Source organism: Arachis hypogaea, chromosome 5, assembly GCF_003086295.3.
Source record: "Arachis hypogaea cultivar Tifrunner chromosome 5, arahy.Tifrunner.gnm2.J5K5, whole genome shotgun sequence".
Taxonomy (NCBI): domain Eukaryota; kingdom Viridiplantae; phylum Streptophyta; class Magnoliopsida; order Fabales; family Fabaceae; genus Arachis; species Arachis hypogaea.
This window is the reverse complement of record NC_092040.1, coordinates 12,671,086-12,690,475: the sequence shown is the minus strand read 5'-3', so window position 1 is coordinate 12,690,475 and position 19,390 is coordinate 12,671,086. Positions and strand designations below refer to the sequence as shown.

The window sequence follows — 19,390 nt, the reverse complement described above, 5'->3', positions numbered from 1 at the left end:
ACAAAAAATTTATTTTTTGAACAAATACCTTAGCACTTTCTACTTTCTCTCCTTCAATGATTGAGGATACCTTTGAAATTGGAAACAAACCATCGGTGTAGTCAAAGACTACGATTACACCTACTCACGTCTTCATCGAGCCAAACCATCTCAATTGAGTATAGCAATGAAGAATTTCCGTAACTTGGTAGTGTCCATAACCATACTCGTATACGTACACACAAATTGTCAATTGTAGGATTGATTTATGCGATTTTGTGAATACCAGCCATTGGAATAAGTAGAGAAATTTTAGATTTTGGATATATGTAAAGAAAGGATTTGATGTACTTTGAATTGTGGTGCTGCACATATCTCATAACTTATACTTTTATAGTTGACTCATAGCTAAAATTTTTTAAATTTGGTTGACTTTAATTTAAATTTGAATTAAATTTACGCTGCACTTTTTGAAAAAAATCTACAAAAATTTAAAAAAATAGTGCTAAAAAGAATCAATAACAATAATTTAAAATTTAAAAAATAACAATCTAAATATAACAATCTAAACAAATAATTTAAAATTTGAAAATAACAACCTAAACAAATAATAATTTATAATTTATAAATATAAATCTAAAAATTTATAGTGATGACACTTAAGCAAATAAACTCTCAGACTCAACGTATGAGCGCCACGTCAGCATATGAGCTCCCAATTTGTATACTATAAGGATAAGGATAAGGATAAAGATATATATTTATTTATTTTTTAACTTAATAATTAGCTATAAAATAATCAAAGTTAATATAGTAAAATAATAAATCTGCACTAGACAAATATTTATTTATGGTGTTTGCTAATAAATTCATACTTATCGATATAGACAAATAACAATAAGATATGTGAATTTATTTTCCACGTCAATATTTATTTTTTTTAAATATATAATATATCACCACTTTTACTAAAATACTTTTTTAATTAAATAAAAATAAAAAATATTTATTTATTTAATTTTATAAAAAGTGTTAAACATTCTTCCTTTATTTAATTAGACAAAAATACCCTTTTAAATTAATTAAATTTTAGAATTTAATTAATCCTAATTTTATAGTTTCAAATAATTGAAACAACAAAACAAAAATATATAAAAAAAAAATAAAAAATTAAAATTATTCTTCATCTGGCAGAAACCTTCTCCGTCTCTCTGCTCCTCCATCTCTCTCATCTGTCTCAATGTGCGTCTCACACAAGACGCTATCGTTTTGGATTAAACTATATCGTTTTGGTTCCCGCACGGATGACCTTCCTTCCCCTTACTTTCAGTCTTCATTCCAATTTCCAAACCCCTATCTTAACAGCTTCTCCCCAAATCAAAAAAGGGAGTTAAAACAGGAAACCCTAGCCTCTCCACCACTGCCACAAGGACGGCCGCTGTCCGTCGCTCTCAGGCACTACCATCGTCGTCTGGTCGTCCGTGCTTCTTCCTCCTTCAAGAATTGCAGCTTCTTCTGCCTCGAGCTCGGCGCGTCAGTTCCTGGTATTCATCTGCTCCATCGCACTCCTGCCGCCGTCCGTCGGGCGCTCAGTCACCATCGTCTTCGTCTGGTCGTCGCAGATTCTTCCAACCCACCATCGTCTTCTGAGTTGTGTTCGTCGCCTGGCCTCTGTCTCCGTCACGATTCTGCCCCCCTCTTCTCAGACTGCTCAGAAGAAAAACCCATTTCCATTCCAGTTTCCTTCCTTCGAGTTCAGAGAGCAGAAGCTCAACCAAGAAAAAAACCTTAGACTTCGACGGTCAGTTCACTGCTAACTTCTTCTGCTTTTTTATTTATGTCATGTTCAATGATTATTTGATTACTGAATATTTGAATGTTTTGTGTTTTAATTTTTTATTGAATGATTATTTGATTACTAATGAAGAGTGAAACAAATTGATTGATTAATTATCATTAATGCAGGGAGTAATTAGTGAAGAAAAAGTGGATTCATTCAATGTGCCTTTGATATACCCTTCTGTTAAGGCTGTGAAGGAAATTCTTAGAGGATGTGATGAATGTTTCAGCATTGAGTGGATGGAAATATTGGAATTCAAGAACATGGTGTCATTGCCAACTGTGCAAATATTTGTTTCATGGTTCAGAGCTGCACTGCAAGGGATGATTGAGAAACACTTTGGAGCAGAAATAGTTGATGAGCTTTTCGAACGCTTTGCCGAGAAAGTTAAAGAATTTCCAGACATCATGGACACAGATAGACTAAAACTTGATGTGCTGTTTGTTCTTCTCAGGAGAAAGAACAAGGCAAGGCCATATGCTGTGTTATTCAATGTGAACATCATCAGGTTTAATTAGTAAATGGGGATATAATAAAGAGTTGGTTCTATTCTTGTACTACTAATTATCTTAAACTGGATATGAACCGTCTAGTGACATACGGCATTATATTTTGTTTACGTTTGTGTTGGTATTTGTTTGCCGGATTATTTAATGTCTCCATTTGACTATGTATGAATTTATACTCTTTTGGTGATTGAAATTTAGTTCTTTTATACTCTTTTAGTTCAGTGGCATCGTCTTTCTTGAAAGCATGTTTCCTTGCGGGGATGACCCTACTCTTTTATAATCATGAGAGTCCGTCTATTCTGAAGTTATCCTTGAGGCTTCAAGTTCTTTCACTATGCTGTGCTGGATCTAAGGCTATCAATGATCCAAAAGGTTAGTTAAAGAAAGCTCTATAGCAATTCTTTTATGAACCCTGCTATGCAATTTGAAGTTCAAATTGAGTTATTTACTTATCAAATTCTCTGCTAGCTTCATGTCAAAGAAAGCTCTATAGCAGTTCTATGCAGTTATTGAGAGAAATAACTGCCAAGAAGTTGGATATTTTGGTTAACAAGGTTAAATTTCTTGCCACTTTCTCATATAACTCAAGCTGTTTCATGAGTTGTAAAGATTCTTTAAATGATTAAGGCTCAAATATTTATTTATCATCACATGACTTGTACTGGTTTAGGCTTATAAACAACGCTTGCCTGTTTCCTTGCATATTAAGAAACTCAAACTTATTTTTTAGCCAAAATATACATATATTAAGGCACTAATCTATGGTCCTAACTGCATGAAATCCCCCCCAAACTCTCTTCAAATCAATGGTGCAGGATGTTCTACTTTTTCTTCGAATCTCTCAATAAGAAGGATGACCCTGTTGTCATATGGTTGACCGGAGGACCAGGGTGTAGCAGTGAGCTTGCTTTATTTTATGAGAATGGTCCTTTCCAAATCACAAAGAACTTGTCTCTTGTTTAGAATGAATTTGGCTGGGACAAGGTGCCTATAAATTTTCTCCTGCATTTTCTCTCAAAATGTTACTTTAACATATTCATTCCATGCAAATGCCTCGCTTTTGAGAATAGTTAACAAAAAAGAATGTCATAACTTATGTCTCTCAGCACATTCACACATAGGGCTATGGCTAGCACCTATCTCAGAGAATCAAACTGTTACATAAGCTTTATTGGTTATGGTTGGCATCAATGTTTACTTTTGATTTTAGGCATCAAATATTCTTTTTGTAGACCAGCCTATTGGGACAGGCTTTAGTTATACTTCTGATGATGATGACAACCACCATGATGAAGCAGGTGTTAGCAATGATCTCTATGATTTCTTGCAGGTAAAGTCTATTTTATAATTGTGACTAAACAAAACAATTCATAAAGTGAAAATGCATGGTGGTAAAAATAATTAGTAGACTCCTATTCTGCATCAATGGCAGGCTTTTTTCAAGGAGCACCCTCTATTTGTCAAGAATGATTTTTATATCACTGGAGAGTCATATGCTGGACACTACATTCCAGCTCTTGCATCAAGGGTTCACCAAGGCAACAAAGCAAATGAAGGAATAATAATCAATCGCAAGGTATCAAAACTGTCTACGCACATTACAAGGTTTGTTAATTACCTTTACTTGATAATAATTATACTAATTTTCTTGATCAATTTCATAAACAGGGTTTTGCTATTGGTAATGGTCTGACCAATCCAGAAATTCAGTACTAAGCATACACAGACTATGCATTAGACAGATGACTGATTAAAAAGTCTGATTATGATAGTATCAGCAAGTTGATCCCATCATGCAAAGATGCCATAAAAAGCTGTGGTATGTTATGTTAGGTTACAAATTAAATTTTTTAACCCCATGATGAATGATCTTAGAAAACAAAAACAGAATGGGAGAAAACTTACCAGCTTATTGCTCAAACAATATGTAATTTTACTTGTTTGACACCCTTAAATTATATTGTATTTGTCAGGTACCGATGGTGGAGATGCGTGTATGACTTCTTTATATAAATGCAATGCCATCTTCAGTCGGATAATGTCTATCACCAGCAATAGTAATGTATCGTATCATAAGAGAACATAGTACAGTTTTCTTACCAATCTAATTATTTACCTAAAAAACCTACCATAGTTTCACTTATGAATTCTTCTACTATTGAAACTGCAGTACTATGACATTAGAAAGAAATGTGAGGGAAATCTGTGTTATGACTTCTCTAATGTAGAGACATTCTTAAACGAGAAGACAGTTAGGGATGCTTTAGGTGTTAGGAACTTGGACTTTGTTTCGTGTAGTAGCACAGTCTATGATGCTATGATGCAGGACTGGATGAGAAATATCGAAGTTGGAATCCCGGCTCTTCTTGAGGATGGAATCCAGGTTCTTGTATATGCTGGAGAAGAAGATCTCATATGCAATTGGCTTGGTAAGCTTTGTGCAGCCAACTCAATTAATTTGAAGCTAAAGTTGGCTTTATGCAGATTCTTAATCCAAATCCAGATGCAATGTCTAAGATGATAACAGAAAATGCAAGTGAAGAATTCCTTCATGCATTGAGTAATTATTGTGCACTTCAGGTAAATGGATTCTTATTCTATTATGATGGTCATTTGCTCTTTTGCTGGAGCTTGACAATTATGTCTTGCATTCTTTCATGCTAAGTACTTTAATGTGAACCTCATCAATTTGAAAGGAAAAAAGTTATACACCACTGGATTTTTTGGTTGGCTCCAACTTTCTTTAAGTCACATGCTTAGTTATTATTGTATATTCATATTGTTCTTTAGAGCAAGCCTTTTCCATTTATTCATGAAATAATTCATAAATGTTCCAAGCCACTAGAAGTCTAGAAGAATCTTATTAATAAGATTTTACTTCTACCTGCACAACTTATCCTTGATACACTCTTGTGATAAGTTGTTTTGGCTTTGTAGAAATATCTTTGATTGATGTATTAGATGATTTAATGCAGCATTCTCATATTTACTTTACTTTGTATTTAGGGTTTTGTGGAGGATTAGTTTGGCTTGGGTTTAATTGCTAGGGCGGTTGAAGAGGGGATATCAGTAATCAAAGCTGTCGGAATTATGATCTTCAATATGGGAGGACGACCAGGTCAAGCTGTTTGCAAAAGGTTGTTTGAACGACGGGGTTTCTGCATTACAAAGCTTTAGCAAACCAAAATTCTTCAGGTTAGAATTTAGAAAACAGATATTTGGCTATACATCAATTCTTCAGTGAAAGTGCAATATTACTGAGAAATATTGGTATAGGCTAGTGACACAGATATTGCAGCATTGGTCGAGATTGAGAAGAATAGCCTCCACTGTTTTGAATTCTTTATGGGACTTTCTGGTGATCAGCCTATTTGTGCAAGGACAGCATGGGCCTATGGAAAGGCTGGTGGCAGAATTTCTCATGCTTTATCAGTTTACGGTTGTCAACTTCGTAATCCTACCCAGGTAGGTGCTTCTCTAAAGCTTGATATTTCAAGAAGATAATATCTGTTTTCCTGAAGGAAATTGATGCAAAATCCATTTGTATATGACAGATCAAAGTTATTTTTGAGTTTCTTAAAAATTGATTTCAAGGGATCAGCAGCTCTCTAGATTTGTCCTTTGAGGATAATTCTGTTGCCGATGAGAAGATTCCTTTTTTGGCTTATCTTGCAAGCACTTTAAAAAATAGTTCTTATTTTCCATACGAGCCACCTGCTGGAAGCAAACGTTTTGGCAATCTCATTGCAGGGTTTTTGAAGACTTATCACCATATTTCCGACGCTTCTTGAGGATGGAAGCCAGGTTCTTGTATATGCTGGAGAAGAAGATCTCATATGCAATTGGCTTGGTAAGCTTTTTGCAGCCAACTCAATTAATTTGAAGCTAAAGTTGGTTGTGTTGGAAGGACAAAAAAAGAAGTGCAATTATCAGCATTCTTAATGCTTTTGTTTCTCATTGCTCAGGGAATTCAAGGTGGGTTCATGCAATGGAGTGGTCAGGTCAAAAGGAGTTTGGAGCAGCTTCTACTGTCCCATTTTTGGTAAATGGCGCGGCAGCAGGGACTCTTAAAAGCCATGGACCTCTTGCGTTCCTCAAGGTTTGTGTTCAAGGGTGTGTTCTTGAGTTGACACTGTTATATCCACTTTTGATAACTTTATTTTGTGAAAAAACAGGTGAATGAAGCTGGGCACATGGTTCCTATGGATCAACCAAAAGCTGCACTTCAGATGCTAACAAACTGGATGCAAGGAAAACTAACACCGAAAAAGAGTGGAGCGAATGTCTCTCCTAAATGATGGACTCAAAGCAAAAATAACAAGGCATAGCTTGTGATCATATTAACTTGTGGGCATGGCTCCATGCATAATATATGGGATTGTCTAGCTTCTACTACTATCCCTGAAATTGTGCGCAAATCTGTATTTGATTTTATTCATTTAGAAATAAATCTTTGAATAAATATGTTAGTTCAGCATGATGCCATGATCCTCAGTGAATGATCTTTTTCTTTTCTCTTTTACTTTGTCATGCCATTAACTGGCACAGATATTAAAAAAAGAGGACTAAAAATTATACACAAAGACTGTATAATGAAATAGAGAGTTTTCAGTATGGAGACACCATCCAAACAAGTAAACTAAATGGAGCTAATATTTCTTTCTCATGAATCATGGCTAACATAAAATGAAAATAACTAAAATTTATTTCCCACCTTCTTGTACCTTAATTATGCCACTGTAAAATGATTTTCACTTAAAATTTTTACACAAATAAATTGTGACTATGAACTAGTACGTGATGATGTGTAGTATTCTCTTAAAACCTGAATGATGGGCTGAAATGTAGAGCTCAAAGGAATAGTCGATGCAAGCCTTAGATGTCTAGCATTGCCATTGAGGGGCTTGGTTAGAGTCATAGTGAACATCTCTCCCTCCAGAATCTTATTTACAGTCATACCTGCAGATACAAACCAGGTTCAAAGCTGAATGAAGGACTCAAAAGGGGGGGGGGGGGGGGAGAAGGAATCTTTCACAGTATAAACTCTATGTTCACGCTCTACATCATGAGAGCTTGGATAATCCAAATTCCAAATGAAGGGGGTAGAAGATTACCATCCTTGCTGCTTCCATTCTCAATTACTATGAATATCTCTATCAACCCTTTTAAAGTTCTAATCTACTAAGAAAATAATGAATAAATAAATAAAATCCAATTAAAAAGGATATTATGAAATGAGCAAATTAAAATAGAACAAGTGAAAGAATGAGCTTTGCACTTAGTTCATTTTTTAATTTACTGAAGTTTTAGTTTATACATATTAGTGAACTTATTAATTTCTTTGATTTATTAATAAACATGTCAACAAAAAAAAAATTATTTTAGAAATTTTGAAGGCCAATGCGTGCAAGTTAATGACCATTGGAACTTGGAAGATTTGTTCTTGATACTATGAAAGTAAATTACACAGCAATTTACACAGATTACTGCTCTCCTTATTGAGAGACGAGTCCTCTACAAGATTCTACAAAATACATGGGGAGAAAAATAGATACCAATTCACACATACATAAATGAGCAAAAAATTTTCTTTTATTTCTGTGTAACATACAACTACAAGAAAAATAACTGAGTAAGTTTACATTGTAGCTGTTGAAGTACCAGTATGAGAGTTGTCTTGTGTGATAATATGAATAACTTGAATGGCATTGAAATGGCTTGTTAATACTGTATCATCATATATGCTGCTCCAAATGGTAACTGGATCTATGTAGATCCCCAAGTATGATATCAGTGGATCAGCTCTAGACTTGTTAATAACAAGCATCAAATGCTGAGATTTTACTTTTGGAAACAGCAAAAGCCTCTGATATCCAATTGTGCCTCTGATATCCAATTGTGGTGCCATTTGTAACTCTCTTCCATACACCATCTTGTTGCAATGCCTCGAGGTGAAATTCACTCACTCTTTGTCCCATTTGAATAGGCTCTTGTAGTTGCAGAACATTAAAAGATACTAGTTCTTGAAGATCTATGTACAATATCCACCTTGATTAATACTCCTCTGGAGCCCAATAAGTGTATATGCCTTCTTTCAGAACATTGTAGGGACTAAACTGTGAATCACAAGTTCCTCAACTAAACATCAGTGTAAATGATTATATACACATTAGAAAGTAGAGAGCAATTCCAACATTGTCATTGAATTTTATACCTAATATGTTTCCTCACACGAGCACTTTAGACTAGAGTCATGCAAAAGACACATTCTAATATTACCATTCCATATTTTTTATAGGAAGAATGCAAACTACAATCAAAATTGTCGCCATTTTGGTCAAAAAATGTCTGATCAAGTCAATTGCCCAATTTAAGCATAAGTTCTCAAATAGTTTTATATCTAACTAACAAAATAAGTCCCATTAAACATATAGCATTCTGGTTAAAAATGATGATCAGCAATTTCACCTTATCATTTTGACAGCACCAAACCCAAGACTATCATGAAACAAATTTGTCATGTATTTCTTCTGTACAAGCAGCTGAACCTTAGGATTGTTATATATAGCAGGAAGATATGCCTCACCCGCACCATGTCTGTGCTCATCCCAAAGAGCAGTGAATTTGTGATGGAAAAGATTCCAGGTATCTTCAATTGTCTTAAGAATCCACTCCTTGTACGCCTGCATAATGTAAATATCAATATATATCAGACAATAAACAACACACTTTAGCCCCAGCAATCAACGATCTTCACAATTATTACTAAATGCACAACTATAACAAATCCCAGCTTGTCATTGATGCTGCAGTCCTAAGCAATAACATTTCCAGAGCCTCAAGTCCAGCAAAATGAAGAGAAATAATACAACAAAAGAAAATGGTAGTTATAATTGGTATCCTACCAAGTCTTGTTTTATAACTACAGCTCATATTTCTGTAAACTATCTCTACGACTTCTTGGATTTCACATGATATAAATCTGATAGCTCATCAATGTGCACATGCACACCAGAAAATTCTTCTCTTCATTAGTATAATAAGGCAAAGTCACTAGCACTACACAAACAAGACAAGGCAGGACAAAACAACAGAACAGTCCAAGGTATTTCAAAACTGTAAAAATGCACAGATTTGGCCTCCGAAAAGAACCAAAGAGAATCAAAAGTGTTTAAATCAGATTATGCAGAATAGGGTGTGTGTGCCTGTGTGTTTTTCTGTTTCATTCCTTCTATTTTTTTTCCGATAAAAAACTTTGGACTATGCTAAATGCAGAAGCCACAAAGAGCCACAAGAGTACACAACCAATATACATAAAGAAGGAAACCTATTTTTCGATCATTTGCTTGATCTGCATGTCCATCTTGAGAAAAGTAAGCCAGAATCAAATTTCCAGGAATGCTCCAATATCAAAACCCATTGGTCCATAAAATGCAAATTCTGGATCAATAACTTGTGTTGATTCACGAGTAACCATAACAGAACCAGTGTGCAGATCTCCATGTATTAGAGCATGGGCCCTCTCACAGAACATACAAAAATGTACATTCTTATAAAGTATAAAAACCCTAACATCACAATTGCTACACATAATGCAGTAAAAAAAGTGTGTTGGTCATAATACTTGGATTTCAGCTCAGCAACTTCAAGCTTCAGCAGATTGTCTTCCCGAACAGCCTCAGCATCACGATCGAGATAAGGGGAAGTCCAATGATTATATTGAGAAAATTTATAAGGGTCAGAGAACACGACCTGCTTGGTGAGTCTGCATAACTCCACATTACCACAATATTCGGCAACTGCATGGAGCCAGCATGAATTCAGCTTAAGGCAACATCAATATGCAACAACGTTCCTCATACTCACAAGTAGAATATCAGTTTATCACTTATCACTCGTCACTCATTTTCAAATGGAGAATAAACTACAGAGGTAAACTTCCACAAGCACAAATAACTGAATAAGCAAAGCACAAGCAACCAAACGAGGGAAGGGAAACATTTTTTCTAATGCAAAACTTAAATAAAATAACTAGTTTCAGCTCAATCAACTTTGAAGCAGAGTAATAGATTGATAAAGGTGATACTATCAATCAGTGAAGACAAATAAACAATCTTCTTAGTTCTCCGATTAACAAATATATCGAATTGTCCAAAAAATGAGTTTGAGGAGTGTGAATCAATCAACAACAATTGCTAAAGAAAAGAGTAACAACGGGTAAGCTCACACATACCGTCCCTTTTGTGCTCGGAAGTTGTACGGAAAAGGAGAGAAGTGAAAAAGAGTGTCTTGGCCATGAAATCAGCCATGTGCTCTGCAAGCAAAGGGTACTCAATTCTAGCTGTCGACTCTTTTCTTAATATTATATGTGGCGGTTCCAAGTAACGCATGCCGATCAATGACATTGTACGGTCAAAGTGGTAAACTTCAGGAACATACTCAGGGCTCAAGCAACCCTCTTCTTTCAGCCCCAAGTATTCAAAATATGCTCTCTCCTTCGTCATTGGCCATGACTCCCGAATGCAGCGAATATAAGGCAAAGCCTTAAAATAAAAAAAAATTGAACTTTGAATCGAAAGCTACCAAATAAACTAAATTTGCGAGTTCCCACGATTAAATCAGTGGGGAGAAGTTTTTTTCTCCATATATATATAAAAAAAAACGTTACCTGCTTGATGACAAAAGAACCTGTGGAATTGAGAACGATGAAGACGAAGTTAAGGTTGCCATCTCCAACTTCTTTGACGGACAAGGTGTCGAAGTCGTTGGCAGTATAATTGCAGAGTAAAAAATTTTCAGTGCCAAATCAATTTGGACTTCCAAATATTTAGGCCTTTATTGGTTGAGTTTGTTTAAAGGCCCGTTAAGCCATCACCGAACTGGACCATTAATGGTTTTCCTTTTCCTCCTCGTTACTCTACTACTGCTAGCTAGCTGCTGCCACCACCATTCTACACACACACCACTTTCTTCTTTCGTTTACCACCATTCTACACACACACACCACTTTCTTATAGATTTCGAGCCTCAAGAACAATGTTTTGAAAACCGGACCGGACCGGTCGGTCGAACCGATTTAACCGAAAACCAGTACTATAAACGGTCCGGTCCACTATCCAAAACCGTTGGAAGAAAAACCGTACAAAAACCATCGAATCGGCCGAGAACCGGTCGGTTGGACCGGACTGGTAACCGACCGGTTCGAATAAAGCGACGACGTTTTCTATTTGTTAAAAAAACGAAACAGATCCGTGAAGTATGAACCAACCCTTATTCCCCCAATTCATTCGTCACTCACTCACACCCTGGATTGGAGAACTCTGAACTCTGAAGCAAAGGGAACCCTAGCCCTTCTTCGCCGCCGCCGGTCCCAGGTCGTCAGCGCCGCCGCCGCCCCCAGGTCCTCAGCGCCGCCGCTTCTTCCTCTTCCCCGTTTCCAGAACCCAGTTGCTCGGCATGTCCTCTTCATCTTCACTGGCTTCTCGTCATGGAACCCAGGTTAGTGGCTTCTCCTCTTCATCTTCACTGAGGGCTCGGTCTTCTTGGTTTGAAGTTCCGAAATTGTTCTTCTTCGGTCTTCTTCTTCGGTATTCTTCTTCAATTTTTGTTCCATTTTTCTTCAATTCTTCTTCTTCGGTCTTGGTTTGAAGTTTGGTTCTGAATGTTTTGTAAATTGTAATTTCCTGTTGTTGATAGATCTGTCTTGTACTCTTGAATTTGCTGGTTGCTGATGGTTGAAAATTTACAAATTTGCAAATTTGTATCATATGGTTTTGAACTTCTGATTGCTCTGTTACTCTGTTAAATCATGTGTATTAAAATAAACTTACTCTGTTATATCATTTGTATCAACCAGAACACCTAATACTTACTCTTTTATTCTGTTTTAGTGTTTTCTAATTGCTCGATGGCTCTGATAGTGTTTTACTGGTTCACCAGTTGCTGATGGCTCCTAATTTTTTTGTTCATATTTGCTCATGGTCTGTTGCAAAAATTAGAAATCAAATCATTATTGAAATTTTTTTATTTTTGTTTATCTTTATTGATTTCAGGTTTAGTGTGGTTACTTTATGCTTGTTTTATAATGTTTGTTGCTGGATGAAGTGTGCTTCACTTGGCATGCCTTGTATCTGATGCTGGAATGGTGGAGCTGCTCCTACAATTTAGAGGGAAGATTGCAACTGCAAAATTAATTATTTTAAGGTAGTTATGTCAGTAGTTCTTCTATCTTTTAGATGATGTACTTTATGCTCTAAAGTGCAACTTGCCAAAGGCTGCACTAAGAGGAGACAAACCCATTCGTCTTCATACTGTGTGTCCTATATATTATATGCCTTTGAAATTATCTATCCTAGCTATGAAGATCTACCCCGCCTCTTGTTATATTCTGTTTCTGCACTTGTAGTCACATTTCTTATCTTACTTTATGTGCTAAACATCTAGTTCATGAGAAACTTCATAGAATTAAGGCTAGTGAAACATTGTTATAATTTACTGGATAATGCATGTTTTTCTAAGTAATACATATACATTTGGTACTTTTCAAGTGTTTCAAGTGATAACAACACTCGAGAGCATTATATTTATGCATGTTTTTTTTTATTGTTGGAATCAGCCACTTTCTGAGGTAGTTATTAAGGGAGAGGGCATTTATTCAGTTTCATTATGATTCATTTTGTGTTCATTTTTGAGATATTTGTTTGGTTGCATCAGACATTTTTGTGAATATGATAAACACATGATTTGGTATGTGTATAAAGTATAAACTTTTTTTCGATTTCTTACGGTACATACAATTAAATATCTAAATGATTTATTGCTTGAGTTTTATAGTTTATTTTCTAATGATTTATTAGAATGTTGTTAGTTTATAATATAATGATAACGCGTATTTTATTCTAAAACGGTTTTTCCAGTTGAACCACCGGTTAGACCGGTTGGACCAATAAACCAGTGAACCAGTAACTAAAGCAGTTTGAAGACCGGTCCAGTTTTCAAAACCTTGCTCGAGAATGATTTCAGCTCTTTCGTGGATACCGATAGGTGCTTCGAAGGTGGAACCCACAATAGCTGAACCTCCTTCCAAGGAAGAAATTCAAGATATAATCACCACCGCCGCCGCCAGGTCTTTCTCTTCTTCTTCAAAACTCACTTAGCCAATTATAAAATTTTATCAAATACTTTACAATACATGTATGTTATGCAATACAGCAGACAGTGAAAATGAGGAAGAAGCAGGGGATGAACGCATGGATGATGCCGGTGGTGCCGTTGATGAAGTTGTGCGAGCACTCAATGTTGCTGATGCTCTCAGGAAGGCTGATAAATTGGACGATATTGCCCTCGGTTTGAAGGAGCTTGACATGGAACGTTACGATGATGAAGATGAAGGTATACAATAACATCTCAGGGAGTTATCTATCATAGTTAGTTAGTTAGTTAGTTAGCGGTTTTAATTAGAGTTAGCTATCGAATCACTTAGCATGATATCAGCCATGACTATGGTTAGCTAGCTAGCTCTGTCTCCTTGTGTTGTCTGTGTTAATTTGCATCTTTTTATTGACCTTAGGAGTTGAGGTATTTAGTTCCGGGATTGGTGATCTTTATTATCCAAGTAACGACCTGGATCCTTATATCAAAGATAAGAACGTAAGTTCCAATACTTTGCTGCATTCTGCTGTTGACCTTCATTTGTGACTTTACAACATCATATTGTTTTACATTGTTAAGGATGATGATGACTCTGAGGAACTCGAAGACATGATTATTAATCCAACTGATTCCGTCATTGTTTGTGCTCGTACTGAGGATGATCTCAGTCTTCTCGAGGTAAACAAATCCTCACTTATTGGCTGATGTATATTTTTCTTTGATGTTTGTTATGTGATGCAATGGTAGACTTATATGAGTTGCGTCTTTTTCTACTACAAGGTTCATATACTTGAGGACGCCGGTACTAGTGAGATGAACATGTATGTCCATCATGATATCATAATTCCTGCATTTCCACTATCCACAGCTTGGCTTGACTGCCTTCAAGGAAGAGAGAAAGGTGGGGAATATTGCCTTTGTCAATTCATCTTGCATGTTTACTCCTTTTTTTTTTAATTAAATATGTTGGTTTTTTGTGCTCTTGTCTGTTTTAGTAAATAAGTTCTAAATTCTAGCCTTCGTTTGCATGCTCAAAATTTGACTTGATCCCCTTATGCTTCCTCTACTTTCTATCGCATTATTATTTCATTATCATTGCAGGAAACTTCTTAGCTGTTGGTTCAATGGAACCGTCAATAGAAATTTGGGACCTTGATGTTGTAAGTGAATATGGTTAATAAATTTCGCTGAAAAGTTGGAAACATCATTCAGAATATAAAGTCACTTTCATTGAATACCTTCTAAGCTTTCTTTGTTCCCAGATTGATGCAGTGCAGCCATGCATGGTTTTAGGTGGCATTTCAGAGAAAAAGAAGGGGAAGAAGGTTTGTACATCTTTTTGTGTTGAAGTGCAATTCTGAGTATAGACCCAGTTACTGATTCTGTTAATTGGTTTTGTAGAAATCAATCAAATACAAAGATGACAGTCACACTGACTCTGTACTTGGTCTTGCCTGGAACAAAAAGATCAGGTTTGTTAAATTTAAAACTGGATTTTGGTATTATTTCATCTGTTGGGCACCTTTTGGGACATAAAGGTTTCATTTATTACTTATTTTGAAACTCTATTCTTTTGTACCTCTGATGACAGTCATTCTTAAAACATTCAGGAATGTACTTGCTAGTGCCAGTGCTGACAAGCGAGTCAAGATTTGGGATGTGGCTACTGGGAAGTGTGAGAGTACAATGGAGCATCACTCAGACAAGGCAAGTAGTATGCTAAAGTGCAATCAATTATTACAAATATGAGCTTCTTTTATTTATAAAGAGGACTTTCCCTCTTCATGTCCATCATCTTTTCTTTTCTTTTTTCCCTTAGTTCTAAATAGTGTACAAGCTCAGAAATATTACTTATACGTTGGTAGGAAAGATTTTCACTTTTTTCCTTAATTAAGTCATTTAATATTGTATATTTTGTCTTACTAACATTAATTTAGGTTGCTTGAGTCAATATGTTGTCTGATGCCTTTGTTCATCTATCTTGACAGGTTCAAGCAGTTGCTTGGAATCATCATGAACCAAAAATTCTTCTTAGTGGTTCATTTGATCATACTGTGATCCTGGTAGTGACAGAATGTTGCTTATATACTCTATATTTTTGCATTTCTTTTTTTTATACTGTGATCCTGGAATGGATACTTATTACACTGTAGATTTTGGTTGTATAATATTCATGTGCCAAAACAGACTTTCTCTTTAAAAATGATAACATTGGAATTTCTGTTTGCCTTTTTTCCTAGTTATCTAACATTCTAATGCTTTCAATGCTTTTACACTTTGCAGAGGGATGGAAGGATGCCATCCCATCCTGGTTATAAGTGGTCAGTCACAGCTGATGTCGAGAGCTTGGCCTGGGATCCACACACTAACCACGATTTTGTGGTGTGTTATGGTTAATTTTGATTTCTCGTTTCAGTGATTGAATTGGTAATTGTATTTTTATGGATGCATAGTTTTAGCTTCACTAATAATAATTAAATTGTGCTTCTAGGTGAGTCTCGAGGATGGTACTGTCAAGTGTTTTGATGTTCGGACCGCAATGTCTGAATCCACATCTGATCTAAGTTCTACATTTACTCTTCATGCACATGACAAAGCTGTTACCTCAGTATCCTATAATGTGTCAGCACCTAATGTATGTATTTTCAATGTTTTGATGAGAAATACCAAGTTATTATGTACTCAGTTTAACCATACCTTGTTGCCTTCTTGTAGCTACTTGCTACTGGATCGATGGACAAAACGGTAATTGTGAAGTCCGTTTGTTGTGTTCCTATTCCTATATACTATATCTTGCAGAATTGGAAATCATCTCATTCGAGTACTATTATTTGTTGCAGGTAAAGCTTTGGGATTTATCGAACAACCAACCATCTGTTGTGGCATCTAAAAACTCCAATGCTGTAAGTTTGCTTCTTTTATTTGTTGAGATTTACCCAAAAGAAAAAAAGGTATTCTCTAGTCTGAATCATGATACAAGTGTAAGTAACACTGATGACTTCTGTTTTTGGATGCGGCTTTTCAGGGAGCTGTATTTTCTATTTCGTTTTCAGAGGACAACCCCTTTGTGTTGGCTATAGGAGGCTCAGAGGGAAAATTGCAAGTGAGTGAAAAGTGCCACAGAAATTCAAATGTGTTCTTGATAGATTTTTCTGTGAAATTTACTATTGTCACTCATACCTTGTAGGTTTGGGACACTTTATCTGAGTCTGCTGTCTCTCGGCGTTATGAAAATTACAACAAGAATAGAACTCGGTCGTGATATAATTGAGTCATAATAGCCTTTCCGGTCTCCCCTTCGTGTTACTGGTAGGCTAGAAGTATTTATGTTAGATACAGTTGTTGCGAATAATTAGAATTTATTTCAAAAAAAGCTGTATTTTTTAATAATAGGTCCCATGACCAAAAGAAAAACAAAACTATTTAACATAGGTCTACTCTATTTCTCTTTTTATTAAAAAATAATAAATTGGTAAGGATGGTTATTTACTTATTTTAACATGTGTAATTTTTTATTTTTAAATATTCATATTTTATTTTTATTTACCCTCTTTTTATTTTTGTAACATAACTAATTTAATATTAGATATTTTATTTCTACAATATCAATAAGAAATAGCAACATTGTGACTTCTAAGCACTGATAGCAATGACTAATGTTAATGCACTTTAAGAAAAATAGAGTGATATTCTTTAAACAATAGAATACAACAGTTAGAAAATAGATATCATCACTTTTATTTTGATAGTCACCCATTTTTATAAATTCGTGTAAATATATAATATAGGAAAAGTATATATGAAGTGACATTATCAAAAATAGTAGTGACAATATTATTATCCTAATAGTTATTTAAATTGCAAATTATGACTATTTTAAAAAGATATATACTTCAAATTAATATTTAAATTCTATATTATATTATACATGATAAATTAAAATTAGACAACCACCTTCAGATTAGAATTTAAATTAAATTAAATTCTATATTATATATACTTCATCATGTTCTTGGGTGCAAATGAATATTTTAGAATAAGAACAAGCTGAATTGAATAGAAGAACAATAGTAATTGCATTAATACTCGAGGTACAGCAGAGCTCCACACCTTAATCTATGGTGTGTAGAAACTCCACCGTTGAAAATACATAAGAACAAGGTCTAGGCATGGCCGAGAGGTTTTGATTAGATCAGAGACCATGGTTGCTAAGTCAGAGTGGTTCTGCTTAGAATTCTCTGTCTGTTGCTGAGAAGATGATGGAAAAGGCTTGCCATTGCTAAACCTGTTTCTTCCACCATTATTATTGTTTAAACCTTGTTGAGGTCTCTGTTGATCCTTCCATGAAAATTTTGGATGATTTCTCCATGAAGGATTATAGGTGTTTCCATAGGATTCTCCCATGTAATTCACCTCTTCCATTGAAGGGTTCTCAGGATCATAAGCTTCTTCTTCAGATGAAGCGTCCTTAGTACTGCCTGGTGCATTTTGCATTCCAGACAGACTTTGAGAAATTAAATTGACTTGCTAAGTCAATATTTTGTTCTGAGCTAGTATGGCATTCAGAGTATCAATCTCAAGAACTCATTTCTTCTTATTTGTCCCATTGTTCACAGGATTCCTTTCAGAAGTGTACATGAATTGGTTATTTGCAACCATTTCAATGAGCTCTTGAGCTTCTGTAGGCGTCTTCTTCAGATGAAGAGATCCTCCAGCAGAACTATCCAATGACATTTTGGACAATTCAGACAGACCATCATAGAAAATACCTATGATGCTCCATTCAGAAAGCATGTCAGAGGGACACTTTCTGATCAATTGTTTGTATCTTTCCCAAACTTCATAGAGGGATTCTCCTTCCTTCTGTCTGAAGGTTTGGACTTCCACTCTAAGTTTACTCAATTTTTGAGGTGGAAAGAACTTTGCCAAGAAGGCATTGAGTAGCTTTTCCCAAGAGTTCAGGCTTTCTTTAGGTTGTGAGTCCAACCATGTCTTAGCTCTGTCTCTTACAGCAAAAGGGAATAGCATAAGTCTGTAGACCTCAGGGTCAACCCCATTAGTTTTGACAGTGTCACAGATTTGCAAGAACTCAGCTAAAAACTGATGAGGATCTTCCAATGGAAGTCCATGGAACTTGCAATTCTATTGCATTAGAGAAACTAATTGAGGCTTAAGCTCAAAGTTGTTTGCTCCAATGGCAGGGATAGAGATGCTTCTCCCATAAAAGTCGGGAGTAGGTGCAATAAAGTCACCCAGCACCTTCCTTGCATTGTTGGCATTGTTGTTGTTTTCGGCTGCCATGGTTTCTTCTTCTTTGAAGATTTCTGTTGAGTCCTCTACAGAGAATTGTGCCTTAACTTCTCTTAGCTTTCGCTTCAAGGTCCTTTCAGGTTCAGGGTCAGCTTCAACAAGAATGATTTTGTCTTTTCTCCTGCTCATATGAAAGAGAAGAGAATAAGAAAATATGGAATCCTCTATGTCACAGTATAGAGATTCCTTGATGTGTCAGAGGAAAAGAAAAATAGAAGGAAGAGGTAGAAGAATTCGAACTTATCAAAAAAGATGGAGTTCGAATTGTGCATTGAGGTATAGTGTTAGTCCATAAATAGAAAGATGTGAAAAGAGGGGAAGAAATTTTCGAAAATTAAGTAAAAGATTTTGAAAACATTTTGAAAAACACTAATTGATTTTCGAAAACCAAGAGTGAAAAGAAATCAAGTGATTTTTGAAAAAGATTTTGAAATTAGAAATAAAAAAGATTTGATTGAAAACTATTTTGAAAAGGATATGGTTAAGAAGATATGATTGGTTTTAAAAAGATGTGATTGAGAAAATATGATTTGAAAAACAATTAAAAAAATTTGATTTTGAAAATTAATAACATGGCTAACAAGAAAAGATATGATTCAAA

The 19,390-nt window shown here is 35.3% G+C and overlaps 2 protein-coding genes and 1 pseudogene across 9 annotated transcripts; 2 read left to right on the top strand and 1 right to left on the bottom strand.

Annotated features, from left to right (window-relative positions):
- Window positions 1–1,135: 1,135 nt before the first annotated feature.
- On the top strand, window positions 1,136–6,808 carry LOC112800828 (serine carboxypeptidase 3-like; annotated as a pseudogene).
- Window positions 6,809–7,749: 941 nt separating this feature from the next.
- On the bottom strand, window positions 7,750–11,330 carry LOC112800830 (methylthioribose kinase). Of its 3 annotated transcripts, none has more exons than XM_025843233.3 (5): window positions 10,997–11,317; window positions 10,562–10,871; window positions 9,953–10,127; window positions 8,797–9,011; window positions 7,750–8,444 (listed from the first exon to the last, which is right to left on the bottom strand). In XM_025843233.3, exons 2-4 carry the CDS (start codon window positions 10,830–10,832, stop codon window positions 8,846–8,848), a joined length of 612 nt encoding a protein of 203 aa, XP_025699018.1. In that variant the 5' UTR covers window positions 10,833–10,871; window positions 10,997–11,317; the 3' UTR covers window positions 7,750–8,444; window positions 8,797–8,845. The 3 variants fall into 3 exon arrangements, with proteins under 3 accessions (XP_025699018.1, XP_025699019.1, XP_072092817.1); XM_025843234.3 differs by having other exon boundaries at window positions 8,915–9,011; XM_072236716.1 differs by having other exon boundaries at window positions 7,750–9,011; window positions 10,997–11,330.
- Window positions 11,282–16,972, top strand: LOC112800827 (uncharacterized WD repeat-containing protein C17D11.16). 6 transcript variants are annotated; one of them, XM_025843230.3, is made up of 18 exons: window positions 11,282–11,826; window positions 12,381–12,531; window positions 13,245–13,453; window positions 13,540–13,719; window positions 13,898–13,977; window positions 14,059–14,157; window positions 14,260–14,380; window positions 14,581–14,639; window positions 14,742–14,804; window positions 14,881–14,951; window positions 15,090–15,186; window positions 15,468–15,542; window positions 15,763–15,861; window positions 15,971–16,114; window positions 16,195–16,224; window positions 16,320–16,382; window positions 16,505–16,582; window positions 16,667–16,972. In XM_025843230.3, exons 4-18 carry the CDS (start codon window positions 13,578–13,580, stop codon window positions 16,739–16,741), a joined length of 1,296 nt encoding a protein of 431 aa, XP_025699015.1. In that variant the 5' UTR covers window positions 11,282–11,826; window positions 12,381–12,531; window positions 13,245–13,453; window positions 13,540–13,577; the 3' UTR covers window positions 16,742–16,972. The 6 variants fall into 6 exon arrangements, with proteins under 6 accessions (XP_025699015.1, XP_072092815.1, XP_072092813.1 ...); XM_072236714.1 differs by having other exon boundaries at window positions 11,286–11,826; window positions 13,547–13,719; XM_072236711.1 differs by having other exon boundaries at window positions 11,589–11,826; window positions 12,433–12,531.
- Window positions 16,973–19,390: the final 2,418 nt, after the last annotated feature.